Genomic DNA, 25,531 nt, shown 5'->3' on the forward strand with positions numbered 1-25,531 from the left:
CTCAGCCTCCCAAGTGCTGGGACTACAAGTGTGCGCCACCACACCCGGCTCATTCTTTATTTTAAAACCGTCTTACTAAATTGTGAAGGGCTTCACTAAGTAACTGAGGCTGGCCAAGAACCCCCTCCTGTCTCAGCCACTCAATAATGAGATTACAGGTACACGCCACCACATTCAGCTACAACTTTTCTTTTTTGTGGTACTGACTGTAAGGTTCTGGGAGGAAGGAGCTGGGAGACAGCTCAACAGAAGCACAGGCTTTATTGGGATAAAACCTGTGGAGGGCCTTTGGAGGGTGGCACATGCTTGTAATCCTATTGCTTGGGAGGCTGAGACAGAAGGATCACAGGTTTGTGGCCAGCCTCAGCTACTTAGGCCCTCAGCATCTTAGTGAGACCCTGTTTCAAAATAAAGAATAAAAAAATAAGGCTGTGGTTGTAGCTCAGAGGTAGAATGCCCCTCTGTCCTGTAATAGTTTGAGATGTCGACGTGAGTTCTTGTTCCTAGCTAGTTTAAAAAAAAATAGCCAGAGATCCAGGCGTGGTGGTGCATGCTTGTAATCCCCCACTTGAGAGGCTGAGACAGGAGGATTGCTCAGGTTCAAAGCCAGCCTCAGCTGGCTTAAGAGACCCTGTTTCCAAATAAAATATAAGTCTGGGAGTATAGCCCAGATGTAGAAGGCCCCTGGGTTCCATTCCCAGTACCACCAAAAAAAAAAAAAAAAGCCAGAACTATACTGCTGCAAGTTTAAGCAAATTTTATTATTGCGAAGGTAGAAAGATGGGACAGAACAAAGGACTGTATCAGAGAGATGCAGTAGAGTGCCTTGAAAGTAAGACACTGGATTTTTTAGAAAAGAACAGTTTTTATAAGGATTCATTATCTCCTTTCTCCCATCCTGCTTAGCCAATAAACAGTCTTTTTTACCTCCCCTGACCCAATACAGGCACGGCCCACCAATCATCTCTGTAGTGTAAGCCTTTCTTGTTAGATTTATGACCAAGATGTGTTACTTGTTTAACAAGGTTAGGGGTTACATGATATTTGTCCACTTTGGAGAAGGCCTGTACTATCCTCCCACATCCTTGGGAGTTTTTAGCCTTTTTCTATCTCTATCTGCTAGAAGTTATTATGTTGAAAACTTGTCTTTAAAGTATGGAGGCTTTGGGCTATAACTCTTTTGTATATGTGCTAATTAATATAGGGGTCTTAAATTTTAAAGTACTATGAGAATTTAGTGTTTGTTTTAACATGCCATGTTTAGCCAGAGTCAGTATTGGCTTTTGTCTGACAGCTTAGAGGCAGAGAAAAGGATTTTATTGTTTTGCTTAAGAATGAAAGCTTAGTCGGGCGTGGTGGCACAGGTTTGTAATCCCTATGCTTGGGAGTCGGAGACAGGAGGATCGCGCAGGTTCGAAGCCAGCCGCACTGGCTTAAGAGACCCTGTTTCCAAGTAAAAAAGTATAAAAATAGGTCTGGGAGTGTAGTCCGGAGATAAAAGGGTTTCCAGGAACCCCAGTACCACCAAAAAAAAGAATGAAAGCTTATTCTTATTAGCTCTTAATACATCTCTATACAGCTCTTTTTTTTTTTTTTTTTTTGGCAGTACTGGGGACAGAACCCAGGGGCATTCTATCTCTGAGATACCCCCCCATCCCTATTTTTTTATTCCTTATTTTGAAACAGGGTCTCACTGAGTTCAAAGGGCCCACTAAGTAGCTGAGGCTGTCCTCTAACCACGATCTTCCTTTCTCAGCCTCCCAAATGCCACGATTACAAGTTCACCACCATGCCTGGCCTAATACAGCTCTTATTAACAGTCAGTACAGGCTCAATCCCCATCAGGTTCAATCCCCAGTACCCTACACACACACACACACACACACACACACACACACACACACACACACACACAACCTGTGGAGAGGTCTCCAGGAAAAGTTGGAGCCCAATAACTACCTACAGACCAGAAGTTTCTATGGCTGTTAAAGAAGTCTACAGGGCAGGGGAGCAGCAGTTAACTGTTGCCAAGGGGGTTGTCACATCAGGGTTAAGAAGGATTATGGGACATTCCAATAAACAGAGGGGTGTGGTAAGCAAGGGGATTCAGGGCAAGCCTTAGGCAAGACAGTGAGGACACTTCAGGAAGGAGGGGGAGGTGTCCAAAGAGACCTGAAGACTGACACATCTTCACAAGATGGAGTCATTTGAGATCCAGACTCTAACACCGGGAATTGAATCCAGGGACCTTCAACCCCTGAGCTATACTCCTCGCCCTTTCTGTTTTTTATTTTGAAACAGGATCTTGTTAAGTTGCTGAGGGACTCACTAACTTGCTGGGGCTGGCCTCAAACTTGTCATCCTTCTGTTTTAGCCTCTTAGGTCCTGGGATTACTGCCAGGAGTGGTGGTGCATGGCTGTAATCTCTATACTTGGGGGGCTGAGATAGGAAGATCACAGGTTCAAGGACACACACACACACACACACACACACACACACACACAAACTTCCTCAGTGTCATGTGTAAAAGCTGGAAAGAGCATGACAGTCCCCTCAAGTCTTGAGCAGCCACACCATCCGGGGCCTGCAGATGGACGGGCCTGGGTTTGGACAGCTCTTCTTGCAGCCTCTGCTGCGGGCACCACCACGCCTGGCTCCCCTGGCCCTATTTTATTTTTTATTTTGAAACAGGGTCTCACTAGGTTGATGAATCTCACTACTTGCTGAGGCTGTTCTCGAACCTGAGATCCTCCTGTCTCAGCCTCCCAAGTATTGAGATTACAAGCGTGCACCACCACACCCAGCTTTCCAGCCTTCTTCATGCCAAAGTGCTTCTCCCAAATACAGAGGGGAGACCTGTTTTCAGGGACCGACAGTGTTGCCCTTAGTTCTGATGATGTGTTGTGCTTCCAGGGATCTCCTTCAGGCCTGGCACTGCTCCCTACATCGCCGGCCACAACCTGATCAAGGCTCACGCCGAAGCCTGGCACCTCTACAATGACACGTACCGGGCCCGGCAAGGTGGCGTGATTTCCATCACCATCAACAGTGACTGGGCCGAGCCCAGGGACCCTTCCAACCAGGAGGATGTGGAGGCAGCCAGGAGATACGTTCAGGTCTGCTTCTCTCATGGGTACTGTTTTCTTGACTCATGGAAACAGAATTGGACTGAGAATCAAAGATTTAGATCTAGGCCCAGGTTTTCTAGTACCTGATTTTTTTTTTTTTTTTTTTTTTTTTTGCATGTGTGGTACTGGGTACTGAACCCAGGGGCATTCTACCTCTGAGCTAAACCCCCAGCTTCTGTTTTATTTTTTATTTTGAAACAGGTAATCACCAAATTGCTGAGTTTGGCACAAACCTGTGATCCTCCTGTTTTAGCCTCTGTAGCACTGGGATTACAGGTGTGTGCCACCACACCCAGTTTTGGTGTCAAAAAGGAAGCTGGGTGTGGTGGCACACACTTGTAATCCCAGCATTCAGGAGGCTGAGACTGGAAGATCGCGGTTCCTGGACAGTCTCAGCTATTTAGTGAGGCCCTCCACAACTTAGTGAGACCCTGTTTCAAAATAAAGAGGCTACTTAGTGAGGCTTTCAGCAACTTAGTAAGACCCTGTTTCCAAATATGATATAAAAATAGGTCTGGGAGTGTAACTAGGCGGTAGATAAGCCCCTGGATTCCACCCCCAGTACCACACACACACAAAAAAGTAGCCAGGCGTGGTGGCGCATGCTTGTAATCCCTGTACTTGGGAGGCGGAGACAGGATGTTTGTGCAGGTTCGAAGCCAGCCTGGCTGGCTTAAGAGAACCTGTGTCCAAATAAAAAAAATATAAAATAGGTCTGGGAGTGTAGCCTGGAGGTAGACAGGTTTCCAGGAACCCCAGTACCACCAAAAAAAAAAAAAAAAAGTAAAAAATAGGGCAGGGGCTGTAGCTCGGAGGTCAGATGCCCCTGGGTTCCATCCCCAGACCCACACACACACACAAAGGCACGAGTCTCCACCCTCCAGGCACCCCTACTTTGCTTCTTACCAAGGCACTTTGACTCTCTTGGGAAACTCTGAGGACCCCCGTTTGTCAGGCTCTTTCACAAGAGAGCTTTAAAAAGGTGGCCAAATTGAGGGCATCCTTCATTTCACATTCACAAAACTAGTGAATTAGAGCAATAATTTTGGCTCCTAAATACAAACCCCCAAACCTCTTAGAATAGCAGACTGTAGTATCATTAGGTGGAGCGATTTATGGGGCACCATGGTACTAAGCCCTGCACTATGATACACATCTATTAGAATCAGCGTCTACAGGTTCAATTTGTTACTTAAGCTTCTTTTCCCAGGATGTGTGAGCTCTAAGCCTCATCTCTGCCTGAGTGGTAGGCTGCCTCCCCCACATGCCAGGCATCAGCCAGCAGGTGGGCAAAATTAGAAGACACCAAAGAGCCTCTTATTCCCCCCAGCATTATATGTTTGGGTGCCTTATCTTCTGACGATAAGGATGGCCTAGACCTCATTAGAGATTATAGTTTTAGCTGGGCATGATGACACATTCCTATAATCCCAGTTTTTGGGAGGTTCCAACAGGAGGACTGCGGGTTAGAGGCCAGCCTCAACAATTTAGCAAGGTCCTTCAGCAATTTAGTGAGATTCTTTTTTTTTTTTTTTTTTTTTTTTTTTTTTTGCGGTACCGGGGACAAAACCCTGGGGCATTCTACCTCCAAGCTACACCCCCAGCCCTATTTTTTATTCTTTATTTTGAAACAGGGTCTCACTGGGCTGTAAAGGGCCTCAATATTGTTAGGATTACAAGTGTGCACCACCATTCCTGGCTGAGATTCTTTAAAAAAAAAAAATTAGGAGCTGGGCATGGTGGCTCACACTTGTAATCCTAGTACTTGGGAGGCTGAGACAGGAGGAACACAGGTTTGCAGCCAGCCTCAGCTACTTAGAGAGGCCCTTTGCAACTCAGTGAGACCCTGTTTCAAAATAAAGAATAGCCGGGCGTGGCGGCGCACACTTGTAATCCCCACGCTTGGGAGGCTGAGACGGGAGGATCACACAGGTTCAAAGCCAGCCTCAGCTACTTAGTGAGGCCCTCAGGAACTTAGTGAGACCCTGTTTCCAAATAAGGTATAAAATAGGTCTGGGAGTATAGCTCGAAGGTAGAAAGCCCCAGTACCGAAAGAAAGAAAGAAAGAAAGAAAGAAAGAAAGAAAGAAAGAAAGAAAGAAAGAAAGAAAGAAGAGAAATAAAGAAGAAAGAGAGGGAGGAGGGAAGGAAATAGAGCTGGGTGTGAATCTCGGAGGTAGAGTGCCCCTGGGTTCCATCCCCAGTACCGGGGCGGGGGGGGGAAATGTTTGGGGGTAGATTGCCTCTGGGTTTAACCTCCAATACTAAAAAAACAAAAATGTTTTCCTAGGGGTGTAGCTCAGTGGTACAGCGCGTGCCTGGCATGGAAGATATTTCTAGGTTTAGTCTGTAGCATTCACACACATCGTGTTGAATAGTTCCCCACTTTAGAGCTTTTGACTTTGTGTGTGTGTGGTACTGGGGATGGAATCCAGAGGCTTTCTACCTCCAGGTTACACTCCCAGACATATTTTATATTTTATTTGGAAACAGGGTCTCACTAAGTTGCTGAGAGCCGCACTAAGTAGCTGAGGCTGGCTTCGAACCTGTGTGATCCTCCTGTGCCTCCCAGCACTGGAATCTGTAATTACTGAGGACGAGGCCCTGCCTGAGGCCTGTGCTGCAGCTAGAACACAGAAGCGAAGCAGGTGGAAAGACCTGTGGGCAGTTAGGCTGCAGCATGCAGCCAGCTCAGGGAGAGCAGAGCTTCAGTGCAGGCCAGGAGGACGGCTGGTTCTGAGGCAGCGGCTTCTGAGCAGGGATGGTGCTGCCTCTGGTGTGCTCACCTATAATGCCAAGGCTGATTGTACCCCCGCCCTTACCTGTCTCTGCAGTTTATGGGAGGCTGGTTTGCACATCCTATTTTCAAGAATGGAGATTACCCGGAGGTGATGAAGACACGGATCCGTGACAGGAGCCTGGCCGCGGGCCTCAGCAAGTCTCGGTAAGGCCTTGTGCCCACAGCGGCAAGCTCCAGGGGGTTTGGGGCCAGAGAGGCACGTCTTAGGCAAGTGACCGTGTCTCCCAGCTTCTTTGCTTGCTGGGAAGGCTACATGTGATGGTCCATGTAAATTCAGAGCCCAGTGCCTGACACTCATGCAATTATCCTTCAGAACATCCAGGGAATCTTTCCTCTTATCAACCCTACTACTTTACTCCAAGGACAAATTACCCTGCTTCCTATCTCCTCACCTTATATAATGGCTCACTGCCTGGCATGTGCATTTGGCATTTGGCCAGCGGGGGGCAGTGGCGCACACCAAAGTATCCCTGCTTTCTGGCTCACTCCATTCTCCATCAAGGAAATAATATAAAGAGCAGCTACCAAAGCCGGGCACAGTGGCGCACGCTTGTAATCCCAGCATTCGGGAGGCTGAGACTGGAGGATTGCGGTTCGCAGACAGCCTCGGCTACTTAGTGAGGCCCTCTGCAACTCAGTGAGACCTGGTTTCAAAAGAAAGAATAAAAAATAGGGCAGGGGATGTAGCTCGGAGGCTGAATGCCCCTGGGTTCCATCCCCAGACTCGCAAAAAAAAAAAAGCAGCTACAATTTATTGATCTTCCGTTGGTACTTTGATTCCTATTTATAGATGAGTAAGCTGAAGTATAGAGATTAGAGTGATGGGGCTAGGATTCCAAGCCAGGCTGTCTGCCTCAGGACCTGCCCTGTGAGTTTAAGAATCATCCAGCTACTAGGCATGGTCGGGCCTCAGGCAGGGCCTCATTCTCAGTAATGCTTGAAATCCCAGCATTCGGGAGGCTGAGACTGGAGGATCACGGTTCATGGACAGCTTCAGCTACTTAATGAGGCCCTGTTTTAAAATAAAGAATAAAAAATAGGGCAGGGGGTGTAGCTCGGAGGTCCATCCCCATATCTGCAACAAAACAAAAAAACACCCAGCTAGCATTAGAGGTGTGACGTGGAAGGGCACAGAGTGACTGTCACTGGCCTGAGGTAGCTGTGACCACACGCAGAAGGCAAAAGGAATGTAGCAGGTGAGGTCCCAACACGGTGTCTACATCTGTACTCCAACCACCCCTCTACTCACGGGGATCTAAAGTCCACCTTATAACTCACTCCTGACCTGTGAGGCAAGTCCTGCTGAGCAGGCTGTGCCTAAAGGTCCATTGTGCCAACTCTGGTCTCCAATACCCATCTATATAACCTTGTTGGGCGGTTACTGTGTGCCCAGGTGAGAGCCAGTGGGGCCCATGCAAGGACAGGAGTCCACGCTGGCTCCTACTGTCGCTGACAGACTAGCTGTACTCCATGGGAGTCCATTCTCTAAGAAAACTCAGAAGACAAGATCAGGGTGGGCTGGATAGACCCAGGGGATTTCATGGACAAGGCAAGACGTCTGATGAGCTGGGTCTTGATGACTAGGATTTGGAAAAACAGAGGTCCTTCCACCCAAGGGGTGGGGTATGGGTTGGTGTCTGGAGGTGAGAATGGGTGGGGAGGCTGAAGTGCAGCAGTGAGAGGCAAGGCCTTGTGGTGGGGCCTGGGGGACAGCTGGCTTTTGTTTGTATGATTTGGTACTGGGAAGTGAACCCAGAGGCATTCTACCTCCCAGCTACATCCCCAGGCTATTTGTTATTTTTATTTGGAAACAGGGCTGTGCAAGGTTGATGAGTCTCTCTACTAGCCGAGGCTGTCCTTGAACTTCAATCCTCCCGTCTCAGCCTCCCAAGTATTGGGAGGATAGGTATGTGCCACTATGCCCGGCTTATGCTTGAGTTTTTCCCCAGCGTTTCAGAAACCCCAGGGAGGGAAGGTTTTGATCCACTGTCTAGGGCAACGGCAGCAGAAAGGTCAAGAGGAAGATGGTAGAGGCTCAGGCAGGGCATCCCCAGGACACCTCTAAACCACCAGGGTCTCCTTCAGCCTGGGTGCAGTCAGGATTTAGCTGAAAGGAACCTGTCTGCATTGCATGCAAGTACATGTGAGTAAAGGTCTATAGAAGGTCTCAGAATACATGGAAAACTGCCGGGCATGGTGGCGGACACTTGTAATTCCGGCATTCGGGAGGCGGAGACCAGGGGATTACAATTCCCGACAGCCTCAACTACAGCCTCAACCAATTAGTGAGACCCTTTGCAAATCACTGAGATTCCTTTTTTTTTTTTTTTTTTGGTGATACTAGGGGTGGAACCCACAGGCTTTCTACCTCTGGGCTACATTCCTAGATCTATTTATATTATTTTATTTTTTTGTGGGTCTGGGGATGGAACCCAGGGGTATTTGACCTCCCAGCTACACCCCCTGCACCATTTTTATTCTTTATTTTGAAACAGGGTCTTTTGCAGAAACAGCCTCACTAAGTAACTGAGGCTGTCCATGAACCATGATACTCTGGTTTCAGCCTCCCAAATGCTGGGATTACAAGCGTGCACCACCATGCCCGGCTTATTTTATATTTTATTTGGAAACAGGGTTTCACTAAGTCTCATTAAGTAGCTGAGAGTCTCATTAAGTAGCTGAGGCTGGTTTTGAACCTGTGAAATCCTCCTGTCTCAGCCTCCCAAGCACGGAGATTACAAGCATGCACCACCACGCCTAACGAGAACCCATTTCAAAAAATAAAAAATAGAGCTGGATTACAAGCGTGTGCCACCACGTCTGGCGAGAACCCATTTTAAAAAAAAAATAGAGCTGGATTACAAGTGTGCGCCACCACGCTTGTAATCCAGCATTCAGGAGGCTGAGACTGGATGATTGCGGTTCATGGACAGCCTCAGCTACTTAATGAGGCCTTCTGCAACTCAGTGAGACCCTGTTTCAAAATAAAGAATAAAAAAATGGGCAGGGAGTGTAGCTTGGAGGTCAAATGCCTCTGGGTTCCACCCCTAGACCCGCATAAATAAATAAATAAATAAATAAATAAATAAATAAATAAATAAATAATAGGACTAGAGGTATAGCTTAGAGGTGCAATGCCTCTGGGTCCTATCCTCAGTACTGAAAAAAAAAAAAAAGAATACATGAAAAAATGCCTCATCTAGCATGTTAAGAAAACAAAGTTCAGTCAAAGTTCAGTGAAATCATGAGAACATAGAAGTCCAGACATCAGAAACTCAGTTTCCCCCGCAAACAGTGGACTTTGGGGGGAAAAAAAGATATGCCTGAACAACCAATCACAACAAAAAGAGGAAATTATGAGGAGACACCAGCTGGCAGCGGCCAAATAGGACATGTATTCCTCTGAGAAACCCTGGACATCAGATTTTGGTTTAATATCTGATTGGCACAACACATAGAGACATTTATAGCCATGACTTCCTACCTAAAATATAAGAGAGAAGAGATGGACCAAGATGGTGGAGATGGCGGCGGTGGCCAGTATTCAGGAGAGCTAGATAAATCCATTCCAACCCACCTTGAACTGTTGGAGAAGTCTCACCAAAAAAGACTGCCCCTGCCCCACATGCTCAGGAATTCTGGACAACATACTATGTAAGAAAAATGCTCAGGAAGAGGGCCAAGATGGCGGCAGCGGCAGTGGCCAGTATCGGGGAGAGAGGTAGATTCATTCTAATTCACCCTGAACTTTTGAGGAAATCTCCCCGAAAATAGACTGCACCCACATGCCCCACATGCTCAGGAACTCTGGTCGACATACTATGTAAGAAAAATGTTTGGGGCACGTCAGATGAAGCCCTGCATAGTCAGATCGACCGGTGCCGGGCGTCCCAGGAGCCAAGGGCGCTCCTGGCCGCCGCGCTCCTCTGCACAGCGCTGGGGCTGGATGTGCTCGGAGCAGCAGAACCCGCTCTCCCTGGTGCAGCTGTGGGCCTCCGCTCTTGGCGGGGAGATAAAACACATTGCTGCTTAGTACTTTGGCCCTGAACTCCTGAAAAAGACACTTACTGTTTTCTTTTATTAAAAAATATTGAAGAGGGAGGAAGATAACGGCAGCTGCGCCGGCCAGAGCGGTGTAGGCTGGCAGCAGCTGAATAGGACATGCATCCCTCTGAGAAACCCTGGACAACAGATTGTGATTTAATAGCTGATTGGGACAACACACAGAAACATTTCCAGTTATGACTTCCTATCTGAAATATAGGACAGAGAGTGGAAAATGGCGGAATTACAGGCAAGACAGCAGCGTGGTGCCTGCCACTGCAAGAAAAGTGATTTTTGTAGGGATATCCCAGAAGAGATTAGAAAGCAGACTTCTCCTGCCACACATGAACAGGAACCCTTAACAACAACATACTCTAGGAGAGACCAAGAAGGCGGTGGCGGCGGCCAGTATTCAGGAGAGGCAGATAGATCCAACCAAATCCACCTTGAATTATTATTATTATTATTTTTGGTGGTACTGGGGATGGAACTCTTCTACCTCCGGGCTACACTCCTAGACCTATTTTATATTTTTTTATTTGGAAACAGGGTCTCTTAAGCCAGCAAGGCTGGCTTCAAACCTTTGCGATCCTCCTGTCTCAGCCTCCCAAGTATGGGGATTACAACCGTGAGCCACCACGCCTGGCCCACCTTGAATATTTGAAGAACTCTCCCCCAAAGTAGACTGTTCCTGCCCCACATGCTCAGGAACTCTGGACAACATACTATGTAAGAAAAAGTTTCGCAGAGACGGACCAAGATGGAGGCAGCCAGTATCCTGGAGAGGCAGACAGTTCTAATCCAATCCACCTTGAATTTTTGAAGAAATCTCCCCAAAAGTAGACTGCTCCCACTGCACATGTGCAGGAATTCTGGACAACATACTATGTAAGAAAAATGTCTGGGGCAAGTTGGAGGGAGCCCTACCTATATTGCTGGGCTGGCTCGCTGTGCCAGCTGTCCCGGGAGACCTCAGCTCATGGCCGCCGCAACTCATCTGTGCTGCGCTGAGGTACAGGGTGTGCTTGGAGCAGCAGATCCCACTCTCCATGGTGGGGCTGTGAGCCTCCATTTTCAGTGGGGAGATAAAATCCATTGCTGCTAGGGAATTGGGCTCCTAGCATCTGCAAATGACACATGCTGTTTTCTCCTACTTAAATTATATATATATATATATATATATATATATATATGGAGGGAAAAATGGGAACCTCTGTAAACGTCCAGCCCACAGTGACAGGGACCAGAGCCCGCCACGTGGTGAGGCCAGGCCAGATCCTGTTGCGTGGCAGGCCTGGAACTGGGCCTGCTCCACAGCAAAGGGCCAGCGGGTTTCTTCATCTGAGTGGCCAGGAAGCTCTAGAAGCTGCCACTGTCTCACCTAATCTCTCAGCAGATTTCCAGATCCAAGTGACCTCTATTAGAAAAAATTGGTTGTGAGTGGATCATCCTGTCAAAGTTACTCACCTTCTGGCTTTCCATAAGTGGGAATAAGTGTGGAGAAACAGAAGCTCTAATACATTGTTGGTGGGATTGCAAGTTAGTGCAACCACTTTGGAGAACAGTATAAAACATCCTCACTAAATTAAGGAGGGCTTCATTAAGTAGCTGAGGCTGTCCACAAACTGCGATTCTCTGGTCTTAGCCTCCCGAATGCTGGGATTACAAGCGTGTGCCATCATGCCTGGCTTCAGATGTTTTCTTAATGTGCATAATAATAGGGAGAAATGGGTAACAGAAGGAACTCTAGATGAAAAAGGGACCCTGCTGAGGAGGAATGAAGGTGACATATCTGAGGGGATAAGAGGGAAGATAAGGGAAACTCTTTAAAGCACATGATGTACTTAAATGGATCAGTCAATCAGGAAGCCAAGCATGGGTAGGAGGGGGGGGGCAGGAAGGGGTTAGAGATTGGGTAGGGGCTGACTGGGTGATGTGCATGTATATCTCTACAAGTTTTTTATCCCATTGAGATGTATGACTACAACGCACCAATAAAAATTTATTAAAAAAGAGAATTATGAAGGGCAGAATAGGGAGATACAAATTAGGAAAGAACTTTAAAAACATAAAGGAAACCAGTCTCACTGAGTTGCAGAGGGTCTCACTAAGTAGCTGAGGCCCAGACAGACCCGCAAAAAAAAAAAAAAAAAAAAAAAACCTGTAAAGGAACAGTCTCGAGGTATGTGCCTTAGACAAGCTCTTGATTTTGAAATCTATCATTAGATGATAAGTATGAGAATCTGCATGTTGAAGTTTAAAGAAAATGTAAAACTGTGTGTGGCCCTGCAGTGGGGAGCTGATAAAAGGGCCTCAGCTGATTTTGTTTTCCCAACAGGAAGAGGCTGCTCATGAACAGGGCAGGGAGGCCCAGGTGGGTGAGAAGAGCCTCTGGGCTTCCTGCACCGCTCTTGTTCAGCCAGCTGCCCCCAGTCATGGCCTAGTGCCCCTCCCCACCTGCCACACCACGTTCTTTCCTCAAGACACTCCTAAATATGGCTCCTTCCCTCCAGGCTCCCAGAGTTTACAGAGAGTGAGAAGAGGAGGATCAATGGCACCTATGACTATTTTGGGTTCAATCACTACACCACTGTCCTGGCCTACAACCTCAACTATCCTCTTACCGTCTCTTCCTTTGATGCAGACAGGTAAGTCAGCCACATGGAGCATCTAGAGCAATCTTTAGAAAGGACAGAAAGGTCCCCTTAGTCTGGCTTTTACTCGGAGGCCTGCACAGCCTCAGAAGTGGGCTTCCTGGACGGGTACAGTGGTGCAAGCCTGTAATCCTAGTATTTGGGAGGCTGAGACAGGAGGATTGCAGGTTCATGGACATCATGCAGTAACCTAGCAAAGAGCTGGGGTTGTAGCTTACAGGCAGAACGCCTGGGTATAATTCCCAGTGCCACAAGAAAAACAAAGCAAAGGAGGGCTCCTGCCCCTCCATGCAGCAGGGCCTGCAAGATACTCATCAGCTCCTGGAACTCTAGCAAGTTAACAGTAATCTGGTACTAGGGCTTCCCATGAGACAATGTATATGCCTGTGTTTTTTGAAACATTTTCAAGGAAAGCATTTTTTCCCCTTTGTTTTCTTTTACCAGTGAGGGTGTTTTCTCCCTTTTCAAGGTAAAAGTCAAACTATTATTTCTATATTGTACAAATAATACATACACGTTCATGGAAGAAATATAGAAATGTGGAAACATTTTTGTCATTTCAGAAGTTATATGAGAAAGCCAGGCATGGTGGTGCACGCTTGTAATCAATCCCAGCATTTGGGAGGCTGAGACAGGAGGATCATGGTTTGCAGGCAGCCTCAGCTACTTAGTGAGGCCCTCTGCAACTCAGTGAGACCCTGTTTCAAAATAAAAGATAAAAAATAGGGCTGGATGTAGCTCGGAAGTAGAATGCCTCTGGGTTCCAACCCTAGTACTATAAAAAAAAAAAGTTATATGGGATCTGGGCATGGTGGTGTATGCCTTTACTAATTCCAGTCCTTGGGAGGCTGAGACAGGAGGATTACACATTCAAGGACAGCCTCAAAAACTTAGCAAGGCCCTGTTTAAAACAGAGAGAGAAAGCTGGGGTGTAGCTCAGAGGTAAAATGCCCCTGGGTTCAATTCCCAGTACCAGAAAAAAGAAAAATCCTGTTTTGCATTTTCACGTAAAAGGCCTCTTTGGATGTATAAAACAAGACCTAATTACTAATTTTTTTTTAACTCGTAGGGGAGTTGCCTCCATTACAGATCGCTCTTGGTCGAGCTCTGGCTCCTTCTGGCTGAAGATGACACCTTTTGGCTTTAGGAGGATCCTGAACTGGTTGAAGGAGGAGTACAACAATCCTCCCATTTATATAACAGAGAACGGGGTCTCCCACAGGGGAGACGCAGAGCTCAACGACACGGCGAGGATCTACTACCTCCGCACTTACATCAACGAGGCCCTCAAAGGTAAGGCAGGCCGCCCCTTCCTCCATTGCAGGAGGCCAGTGCTGCATGCCTGAGCCACAGTAGCTGGAAAGCACTCCTGCTGGGTTTAAAGACTTTCTCTGGGTCTGAGCTGCCCTCACCCCCAACTCTAGATCTACACTCAGCAAACAATCCCAAATGACCCACACCGACTAGAACTTGGCTTCGGAACAGGCTGGGTGTAGTAGTACTCTAGTATTTTGTTCCTCAAGCAAAAATTCAACACTGGATTCTACCTTAACTTGGGGTGAGAGTGTGACATTAGGGGGCAGAGCAGTGCTGAGTGAGCCATGCCAGCCAAGGAAATCCTGTTCCAACAATTTTTTTCCACCTAAGGGCTACTGGTTTTCTGTGTGTGTGTGTGTGTGTGTGTGTGTGTGTGTGTGTGCGCGCGCGCGTATTTACATTCTAAGGCCCTGACCCCACCATTCTCCTGAGCTGTAGAGAGGTGGCCCAGTGGCATTAGCTCGGTCTATTTCAGTCAGAAATAGTCTTTTTAGAATGTTGCTGCTGGTGCTGCAGCCGCACTGCACAAGACCTGCTAATAACTGCAAAGTAAGGGCGGCTCTCAGAGCTGGGCCTGAGCTCACCTTGCTCTGCAGGTCGGAACAGGGCACTGTGGGCAGCCTGAGTGCAAGAGGCCTGGCAGGGAGGTGGTGTTTGAGAAAGGAGAGCTCATCCCCAGTCCTCTGTTTGGGTAGCCGTGCAGGATAAGGTGGACCTTCGAGGATATACAGTTTGGACTCTGATGGACAACTTCGAGTGGGCCATAGGCTATGCAGAGAAGTTTGGTCTGCACTTTGTGAACTACACTGACCCCTCTCTGCCAAGGATCCCCAGAGCATCAGCCTCGTTCTATGCCTCTGTAGTCCGGTGCAATGGCTTCCCCGATCCTGCAACAGGACCTCACCCTTGTCTCAACCAGCCAGGTGAGAGGTGGTTGGGGATGAAAGCCAGAGCTGAGGCGGGGAGGCTCTTTTCCATCTAGCTTATTACCTTCCTCTCTGTCTCTTCATCTCCTCTGTTCACTCAACCAAAATTTTCTTTGAAAGCTCCAGACATCCTTGGGATGAAACAAAAGATATGTCCCACAAGTGTAGAAACGAACAGGTCTTCCCAGCCCTGTCACTGACTTGCTGTGTCACTTCAGGCAAGAACTAGAAAAATTCTTTTTTTTGGGGGGGGGGTACTGGGGTTCCTGGAAACCCTTTTACCTCTGGGTTATACTCCCAGACACCTACTTTTTATATTTTTATTTGGAAACGGTCTCTGAAGCCAGCAAGGCTGGCTTCAAACCTGCGCGATCCTCCTGTCTCTGCCTCTCAAGTGCTGGGAGCTGGTGCGCCACCACGCCCAGCTCGGACTAGACAAATTCTTCGGGCCATTTCTGGGATCAAGTAAGACTGAAAACACAGTATAGGGGCCCAGTTTACTGAGTGACTGAAAAAGTAAAGCTACTATGCAAATGTATAGCTATCCAAACTATATTTTTATTTATTTATTTATTTATGTGGTACTGGGGATGGAAGCCAGGAACATTTTACCTCTGAGACACACACCCCCATCCTATTTTTTAGTCTATATTTGAACAGAGTCTGAGTCGCGAGAGGCGTCGCTAAGTAGCTGAACAGCGGATCTGATCCTCGGTCTCCACCTCCTGAATGCTGGGATTACATCCTGTGCCACCACGCCCAGCCCTTTTTCTTTTATGTAAAAACCAAATTGAGATATTTATTTAAACTATAGTTTGGAATAATATTTTTGTACATTTAGCTTATGTTCAATTATTTCATAAACTGTTACAATGTAGTTTTTATTTTAGCTTTCATATTTATTTGCATTTTTAATATTGAGGATCAACCCAGGTGCATTCTTCCTCTGAGCTACACCTCAGCTTTTTATTTAATTTTTTAAATTTTTTATTGGTGCATTGCATTCATACATCATAATGGGGTAAAATACTTATGAAACAGGGTCTCACTGAGTTGCAAAGGGACTTAGTAGCTGAGGCTGTCTGCGAACCATGATCCTCCAGTCTCAGATTCCCAAATGCTGGGATTACAAGAATAAAAAATAGTGCTAGTGGTGGAGCTCAGAGGTAGAATGCCCCTGTGTCCCATCCCCAGTACTGCCAAAAAAAAAAAAAAAGTATATATATATCTTCTTATTCAGTAGTTCTTAATGCAATGGAGATGGTGCCTTCAATGTAGCAACATGCCCACTCTGCCTGTGCAGTTTCAGGTACTGTGTAGCCAGCCAGGTGGGGCCTTTTGTGTTTGTGTGGTGCTGGAGATTGAACCCAGATGCATTCTACCTCCAAGATACATACCCAACCCTATTTTATTTTTATTTTGAAACAGGACTCACTAGGTTAATGAGAGTCTCACATTTGCTGAGGCTGTCCTCGCATCTGTGATCCTATCTCACTCAGCCTCTCAAGTACTGGGACTGCAGGTGTATGGCACTGTGCCCAGCTTAGGTGGGGCATTCTGAAGGGACACAGAGATCTGATCACTCTACAAATACTGGATTACAAGCTACCGTTTGTTCTCTCTTAGATGCTGGACCCACAGTTGGCCCCACAAGAGAGGAAGTCCAGTTCCTGGGGCTGACGCTTGCCACCACAGAAGCCCAGACAGCTTTGTATATACTCTTTGCTCTTGTACTTCTTGGAGTTTGTGGCTTAGCATTTCTGTCATATAAATACTGCAAGCGTCCCAAACAAGGAAAAACACACCCAGTCCAGCAGGAACTGAGCACTATTTCTTCATTCTGAGTCACTGCCTCTCAAGTCCTGCAAAGCAGGCCTACTCACTATATATACCTTGGCCAGCACCAAACTCCACAGTGTCAGATTCTGCCCATACTGGACTTCATTTCGGCCTTCTACACTTTCAGAGATGACTTCAATCTTGAAGGATCTTGAGTTACTAATTTAAATGGAACTATCTCCATCTTGCTAGTCTTGGGAGTTCCCTTGGAATCAGAGGAACCTGCAGATGCCTCTTGTGGAGATGTGCAGATACTGGCCTGTTGTAGGTCTCAAGGTTTTTGAAGGTGGAATCATGAATAAAAACCACAGAATCCTTTTTATAAGGAAAAATCAACTCCACTTTGTAGAGGAACTACAGTGTCATGTCATGCCCTCAAGAGTTCACTCCAAGCCTGTACCTTGTGTTTCGCAGAAAATAAAAACAGTACTATGCACAGTGTCTCCTAGGTATGCTTCATCTTGAGAAAGGTTCAATAGGAGTTAGAGTTACACAAGTTATCTGGGAGCCTTCTGACTTCCAAATCCGGCCAAGTCTTTCTGCCTGTTAGATTCCCTGGAACAGGTATCAGAACATGCAGAACAAGACGGCCTTTGAATGATCTTCTGTTCCTTACTCCAGAGACCCCCCCAAACCTCTTAAGTCATCTTGGCTCTCCCAACTATTGGACGACTATCAAAGCCCTGAGGACAAGCACAGAGGCCCAGGTGATTTGACCTGGTTCATTCAGTGTTTCCTTCCTCCTCCGTCTGTGGTAGTTCTGAACTGCATGGAGGTCTTTTATGTCTTCACAACTGCCATTCCTTCTGTCAAGGATGCCCTTTTTCCCAAAAATGTCTTCAAGACTCAACTCAAATAATGGACTTTGTCCTATGAATGGAGGAGAATTCCCCAGGCACATCTTCCTCCATTCTACTTGTAAACATCCCCATTACAGCTGGACCACATTATACTGGAATTGCACATTTGTCTGCTATCAGTTTGAGTCCAAGGACCATATCTGTCTTTGGCAAACACTTTTTGCCAAAAATGTACAATGAAAAGCAGGAAAGCAGTGGCAGAAACAAAAATGTGGTCTTTATCAGTCCCCTTGAATGAACTACAGGACAAGTTCAGTGTGAAGCACAAAGTTATTTAGTTCAGAGCCGAGCCTGATGGTGCATGCCTATAATCTCAGCAATCAGGAAGCTAAGACAGGAAGATTGCAGGTTCAAAACCAGCCTAAGCAACTTAGCAAGGCGTTCTACAACCTACTGAGACTCTTTTTCAAAATAAAAGGACCAGGAGTGTAGCTAGGAGATAGAAGGCCCCTGATTCAGTCCCCCATAAACACACACACACACACACACAAAAAAAAAAAAAAAAAAAAAAAAAAAAAAAAACCTTATTTCGTTCATATATTCTGGATAGCTGGGAAGACTCTTTTTTTGTGGCACTAGGTGTTGAACCCTGAGAGAGGCATTCTACTTCCCCATCCCTATTTATCCCAGAGGTAGGATGCCTCTGGGATCAATCCCTAGTGCTACTACCACCCCCCTCCCTTAAAAGAAAAAAAGATTAGGTGTATACTGTCAATCATACCCAAATTAGTTTCATAATTCAACATAGTATTTTTTGGGAAGAGGACTGGGCGTGGTGGCGCACACTTGGAATCCCAGCATTCGGGAGGCTGAGAGTGGAGGATCGTGGTTTGTGGACAGCCTCAGCTACTTAGTGAGCCCCTCTGCAAATCAGTGAGACCCAGTTTCAAAATAAAGAATAAAAAATAGGACTGGGGCTGTAGTTCAGAGGTCAAATCCCTGGGTTCCATCTCAAGACTTGCAAAAAAACCCAGAAAACTAAAGAGCTGGACATAGTGGCACACGCTTGTAATCCCAGCATTTGGGAGGCTGAGACAGGACGATTGCGGTTTGCCAACAGCCTCAGCTACTTAGTGAGGCCCTCTGCAACTCAGTGAGACCCTGTTTCAAAATACAGAATAAAAAATAGGGGCTGGGGGGTGTAGCTTGGAGGTAGAAGGCCCCTGGGTTTCATTTCCAGTGCTGCCAAGAAACCCCCCCACCAAAACAAAAATAACTAAAGCAAGGTACAGAAGTACATATCTGTAATCCTTGTACTTTGGAGGCTGAGAGAGGAGGATCATAGGTTTCAAAACTGTTAACAACCCAGCAAGACCCTGTTTCAAAATAAAAAATAAAGCCAGGCCCAGTGGTGCACATTTGTAATCCCAATACACGGGAGGCTGAGACAGGAAGATCACAGGCTTGAGGACAGCTTCAGTGAGAAACTCATCAACCAAAATAAAAAAACAGGGCTGGCAGGGAAAACACCTCTGTGATCAATCCCCAGTACCACAAAAACAAACAAACAAAAAACAAAAAGGAGGGAAGCCGGGCGTGGTGGTGCACGCTTGTAATCCCAGCGCTTGGGAGGCTGAGACAGGAAGATCGCACAGGTTCGAAGCCAGCCTCAGCTACTTAGTGAGACCCTGCTTCCAAATAAAGTAAAAAATAGGTCTGGGAGTGTAGCCAAGAGGTAGAAAAGGCCCTGGGTTCCAACCCCAGTAACACACACACACACACACACACACACACACACACACACACACACACACACACGAAAAAAAAAAAAAAGGAGGTAAGATGGAATGGGGATGTAGCTACTAGGTAGAATATCCAAGTTCAATCCCCAGTAACAAACACATACAGACCACCAACAACATATCGTAAAGCTTGTTAAGGCAGTTTGGTAATAAAGAGCAATTAGATCACTAAAGGAAAAGATCACTGACAAAGCACAGACATAGCTTCAACTCTCCAACTACTCAGGTAAGAGTATGAGACAAAAGTTGCATATCCACTTGGTAGAAGGACAGATGATCCTTATGAGGAGAGAAGAGAACAGCCTGCAGATCTCTCTTTTTAGCCATGTGTCTGATTCCTTCCTTGATTATCAGATTTAAACATTTAAAATAAAGAAAAACAAAACTATGAGAAATATTAGGATACAAAAATTAAAATATAAGGTGGAAAAGATATTAATGAGCAAGACTCAACATCCAGAGGCCATAAAGAAAACTACTGATAAGTCTGACCACATAAATATTGTGGCAAATGATTTACCATTCATATGCTCATCAAATGAGAAATATTTACACCATATACTCAAAGAGTGAATTTTCTTAACCATGGAATTTTTACAAATCAATTAAGAAAAAAAACCATGAAAACAAAAACTAGCAAAGAATACAGTTTTAAAGTAAGTCAAAATGACCAATAACATTAAAAGGCCTTCCTTTGAGATAAAACAATGCACATAAATGCACATTATTTTTCATCTATCATGCTGACAAAAGATGAATATTTAATACAATGTTGGCAAGAGTGTGGGGAAATGATATTCTCATACACTGTTGGAGAGGTAAGACTCATACTGCCTTCAAAGGAGCAATTTGGCGTCTTTCATAATACAAACCAAAACAGCCTTCATACAAAACATGCAGCTATTATTTTTATAATAAAAATATATCTACCCCTCAAAATGTTCATTGTGCAATGTTTGTAATAGAAAAACAAGAACAAAACACCTCCAAAGTGTTTGGAACTGAATGCCACCAGATCACAGATACTTAGCTGGACTACTTACATTAAGTAGAATGCTATTGCAGCCATTAATAAGAATGAGGTAGCTATGCATGGACAGGGAAAGATCTTCAAGACTATAAGTAAAAAAGCAAGATGCAGGGCAGTATACATAATATGATCCCATTTATTTAAAAATAAAGTTACATATTTGCTTATATATGCATAAAAATTTTCTTAAAATTACATAAGAAAACTGTTAATACAGGTAAGTTACCTCTTGGGCAAAGCAGTACTAGGGGTAATATGCTAGGAGTCTTCGTTTTACCATGTGTACTTTTTTAAAAGATAAAAAGCCAGGCGTGGTGGCACAGGCCTGTAATCCCAGCGTTCAGGAGGCTGAGACAGGAAGATCACAGGTTCATGGCCAGCCTCAGCTAATTAGTGAGACCCTGTTTCAAAATAAAGAATAAAAAAAAAAAAAAATAGGGCTGGGGTGTAGCTCAGAGTTAGAATGTCCCTGGGTTCAATCCTTAGTACCACATACACAAAAAAAGACTAATAATATAAAATTGAGGAGTGATCCTCCTACTCAAAGATTAAGAAGCATTCTTTTATGTACATTTAAAATATATTTTTCTTCAAGACAAACTGACTTGAGGTAATCAATGTATATGCACACACATTTCTCTTTTTGGTACTGGGGATGGAAGCCAGGTGCTCTACCTTTAAGCTCTGCTATACTCCCAGCCCATTTTTAAAAATTTTAAAACAGGGTCTAAGTTGCTGAGAGTCTTGCTAAATTGCTAAGGCTGGCCTCAAACCTGTGATCCTCTGTCTCAGCCTCTCAAGTACTGTTACAGGTTTATTCCATCACACCCAGCTCTGCACGTATATTTCTAATAGTTATTTATAGGGTCTCTAATACCTGTGACAGTTTTTGTTGGGAGATTTTTTTTTTTTTTTTTTTTGTGCTGGAGTTCAGGCATTCTACCTCTGAAAGCGACACCCCCAAGCCTTTTACCTCTGAGCTACACTCCAAGCCCTATTTTTTAGTCTTTTATTTTTTGAAACAGGGTCTGAGTTGTGAAGGCTGTCTGCAAACCACAATACTCTGATCTCTGCCTCTCAAATGCTGGGATTACAAGCATGCGCCACTATGCCTGGCCCCCCAGGCCTAGTTTATATTTTAGTTTGAAACATGGTCTAAGTTGTGGAGGGTCTAAGGCTAGTCATAAACCTGTGATCCTCCTGTCTCAGCCTCCCAAGTACTACAGTGGATTACAAGTGTGAGGCACCACACCCAGCTACATTTTTTTAAAATCACATATTACTGCGTGTGTGTGTGTGTGTGTGTGTGTGTGTGTGTTACTGGAGATTGAACCCAGTGGCATTTTTTATTTGGAAAAAAGGTCTCACTAAGTTGATGAAAGTCTCATTAAGTTGCTGAAGCTGTCTTCAAACCTGCGACCCTCCTGTCTCAGCCTCCCAAGTACTAGGATTACAGGCATGCATCACAACGCCTGGGTTGCATTTTTAAAGCTGAAGAAAATTTTAATGAGATGCCTTCTAAAGATTTTCTTTAAATTATGGAAATATGATCACTGCAGAAGACTGAAAAAAATGCAAGGTTACAAATAAAACTAAAATCACATATAACCACTCTTAGCATTATTAATGTTTTACTGTTTTCTTATATATATATATATATATATATATATATATATATATATATATATATATATATATTAATACATAGTTCTATCTCTATATAAAATGTATTCTACAAAGCTAAGATCATAATGTACCTACAGCTCTGTATCCTGCTTTTTTCACCCTCAATATATAACAGGTGCTCACTAACCTTATGTTAAATTGATGAATTAGTACTATACCATTTCCCATAAAAAAATTACTTCTACAAGAGAAGGCATTTAGTTGGTTTCCAGTTTTTATGTAAAATACACTTAAGGAGTATCTCTATACCTAAACTTTTTTCTGAATTTATGATCATTCCTTAGAAAAATTATTGGGTCAGAGTATGAAATATTTAAAGTTTCTGATAATGTTCTCCATAAGATTATATTGGTTTCCACTCTTACCAACAGTGAAGTTTGTCCTGTTTTCCTTGCCAACACTGACTAGTACCATTTTTTTAATAGTCATTGTTATTTCACAGATGAAAAAATCTGGAGAGAAAATTTCTTCTTCTCATTAAATAATGAAGTAAAAGTCTTCTCCCACACATTCACTCAAGAGCAATGCCCTTAGAATCTAAAAACAGAGGAACTATCATGCTTACTCCCTTTTCCAAACATTAGTTTAGTGGTCTCCACTATAAAAGATTAGGTGGAAAAAGTAGCAGGTAAGTCAGACCAAGAATCTCTTTAAAATTCTTACAAATAACCAAATAAGTAGACATCTTTATACTTCTTGTCCTACATTACAGGTACTTGAGGCCCTAGGAAGTGAGATAACTGAATATAAAACTTCAGTATAAAGGTGAGAGAAAAACCTAAGTTGTAGATGAGCAGTCTCTTCTGTTTTATATCATATGTGAATAAAGACCATAAAGTTATGCAAAGTGATGCCTTACTAGGAAAGACAGAGGCATCAATGTACATCAGAAATTTTTTTTCCTTCAGTGATATTTAAGGTTAAGGTAGCCAGCTATTTTGCTGAAATAGCTTTAGGTGAGTCCCAGGGGGAAAATCAGAGAAATGTGACCTCAACAGTGCTCCGTACAACAAAAAGATGCTTAAAACAAAAATAAGATCATTCTGATTTTGGAAAATATTATTTTATTCTGTGTTTAAGATTAAAAACTGTAAGATTATGCTTGTAGCTGATGAGCAAAAAGAGAAAGTTAAACAGACTATAAGATGATTGGATGTTATCAGATGATTGGTTAGTTAAAATGCTCTAAGGGTCAAATTATTCATGCCAGCTATTTTGTGTGGGTTTCAGTCTTGCAACAAAAAGCATTCTGATCAAAATGTGTCATCTGAGAGCAGAGGGCCAACACCTTCATGAGATAGTAGGAGGCTGAGGGAAGGAGGCTGCAGCAGGCCTTCTGATTCTTTTTGGCTTCCAGTAGTTGGTTACTGTATGCAAGGACCTAGCAGCAGTGACCTTATATCTCGAATGTTCAGAGTTAAACAACTTTAATCTGCACCCAGTAATCAAGAATAAAGAGACACTATAGATCAGTTGGAAAACATAAAGCAGACCCACTTCTCCAGAATTTTAGTTGAATTAAATAATAAGAGAAACAATGATTATTGTACATATTGTACTTGTTCTACATTTGCTGAGTAGAATTTCCATTCCAGGTGTTATTTTCATCTTCACCATCATCTTGAGTCCTCAATCTGTATATCTTTCCTTCTTTTTTAAAGTCTTCCCCTCGTTTTTCCAGCACTCTTTTTCTGACTGGTTCTCTGATATACAAGAGAGAAAATGATATTGTTACCTTCACATAATTCCATTAGTACATACAATTCTATTTTACTTTTAACTTCAAGGTAAGGAAAATCCATGAGAAATAACTATATTTACTAATACAGTATGAGATCATACTAGTTTTTTGTCATTTAACTTTATTAGTTCTGTAAGCTAAACCAGCAAAGTCATATTTTCTACTTCTATGTGTTTCTTGATGGTTTACTGAGCTTTAGAAAACTGTGTCCATTTACTAACTAATCTTTCCACTTTCATTTATACAAGCTGATATGCTCACTAGTATATAACTTGAACAACACTCTGGAGGTTATCCAAATCTCCAGCAATAGCCTAATTAACAAAATGGTTAATTAGTGATTTTTTTGTGTGTGGTACCAAAACCTTTAAGAATACTTTACAACTAAGAACAAATAGAACTTCCTCATCTGACAACAAAGTATCAGGGGTGAAATTGAAGCAAAAATATTTTTTTAAACAATAGTAAAGGGAGGATGGGACAATAGCAGAACACGAAGCTCTACCCACTTACACATTCATCCTATCCTTCTAGCCCAATACCTTTCCCCTTATTTGAAAAAGTTTTAAAACCTCACTCAGCAAATTACCCTATATAACAGTAATTATTACAGAATTAAATACTCTATCCACTTTTCTTTTTTGTGTGTATGGTCCTGCGGGTGGAATCCAGGGGCTTTCTACCTTCGGGCCATACTCCCAGACCTATTTTATACTTTATTTGGAAACAGGGCCTCACTAAATTACTGAGAGACTCACTAAGTAGCTGAGGCTGGCCTCGAACCTGTGTGATCCTCCTGTCTCAAGCCTCCCAAGCGCTGGGATTACAAGTGTACGCCACCACACCTGGCTCCTACCCACTTTTTAGAAGTTCTAAAATTCAGTACTAAACAGGTCTAGTTTGAATGATTATTATAAGACTAGAGAGAACTTCCCCATGTTCTCAACTTGAACAAATTAAGAATGTCATTGGTCTTGCTCCTATTAGTCATGAAGTAAGATAAAAGCTAAATCAATCTAATGACAGTACTTATATAAATAATCATCTACAGAATAAATGGAACACAAGACTAGGGATCTCCACAGATGCCAGAGAGAAGCAAAGATGTTCAAAATGTATCACATAGCTGGGCATGGTGGTACATCCCAGAGCTTGAGATTCTGAGACAGGAGGATCGCATAGGTTTGAAGCCAGCCTCAGCTACTGAGTGAGGTTCTCAGCAACTTAGTGAGACCCTGTTTCCAAATAAAGTATAAAATAGATATGGGAGTAGAGGCCAGAGGTAGAAAAAAGCCCCACCCCCAGGACCACAATTAAAAAAAAAGTATCACAGAATTGATATGAAATTTGTTATGATGTCTATTAAAGGCTCAGAGTGTTTATTATTACTTTTTTGTGATACTGGGGATGGGGACTCAGGGGCATTCTACCTCTGAATTATATCCCCAACCCTATTTTTTATTCTTTCTTTTCTTTTACTTTTGTGGTACTGGGGAAGGAACCTAGAGGCATTCTACCTCCAAGCTACCCTTAACTCTATTTTATTCTTTATTTGGAAACCGGGTCTTACTGAGTTGCAAAGGAACTCACTAAGTAGCTGAGGCTATTCGTGAACTGCGATACTCCTGTCTCAGCCTCCCAAATGCTGGGATTACAAAAGTGCACCACCATGCCTGGCTTGAGTGTTTATTACTATTGTTATTTTACTTTTTATTTATTTATTTAGGTAATGGGGAAAGAATTTAAGGGCCTTCTACCTCAGGC

The 25,531-nt window shown here is 44.1% G+C and overlaps 2 protein-coding genes across 2 annotated transcripts in view; one reads left to right on the plus strand and one right to left on the minus strand.

The window, feature by feature from the left end:
- The window catches only part of LCT (lactase), a gene marked incomplete at both ends in the record, with an annotated part of 62,605 nt that extends 45,892 nt beyond the window's left edge, over positions 1 to 16,713 (plus strand). The window contains 6 exons of the mRNA XM_080690341.1: positions 2,915 to 3,117; positions 5,963 to 6,072; positions 12,486 to 12,620; positions 13,696 to 13,919; positions 14,639 to 14,866; positions 16,496 to 16,713. Of these exons, the coding sequence (XP_080546467.1) occupies positions 2,915 to 3,117; positions 5,963 to 6,072; positions 12,486 to 12,620; positions 13,696 to 13,919; positions 14,639 to 14,866; positions 16,496 to 16,713 (1,118 nt within the window). The remainder of the gene's footprint in view (positions 1 to 2,914; positions 3,118 to 5,962; positions 6,073 to 12,485; positions 12,621 to 13,695; positions 13,920 to 14,638; positions 14,867 to 16,495) is intronic.
- Positions 16,714 to 23,590: 6,877 nt separating this feature from the next.
- Positions 23,591 to 25,531, minus strand: part of UBXN4 (UBX domain protein 4) — a gene marked incomplete at both ends in the record, with an annotated part of 59,800 nt that continues 57,859 nt past the window's right edge. Inside the window, one exon of the mRNA XM_080690023.1 lies at positions 23,591 to 23,729. Coding sequence (XP_080546149.1) covers positions 23,591 to 23,729 — 139 coding nt within the window. The remainder of the gene's footprint in view (positions 23,730 to 25,531) is intronic.

Source organism: Muscardinus avellanarius (genome assembly GCF_963383645.1).
Source record: "Muscardinus avellanarius genome assembly, chromosome: 2".
In the NCBI taxonomy this organism is placed as follows: domain Eukaryota; kingdom Metazoa; phylum Chordata; class Mammalia; order Rodentia; family Gliridae; genus Muscardinus; species Muscardinus avellanarius.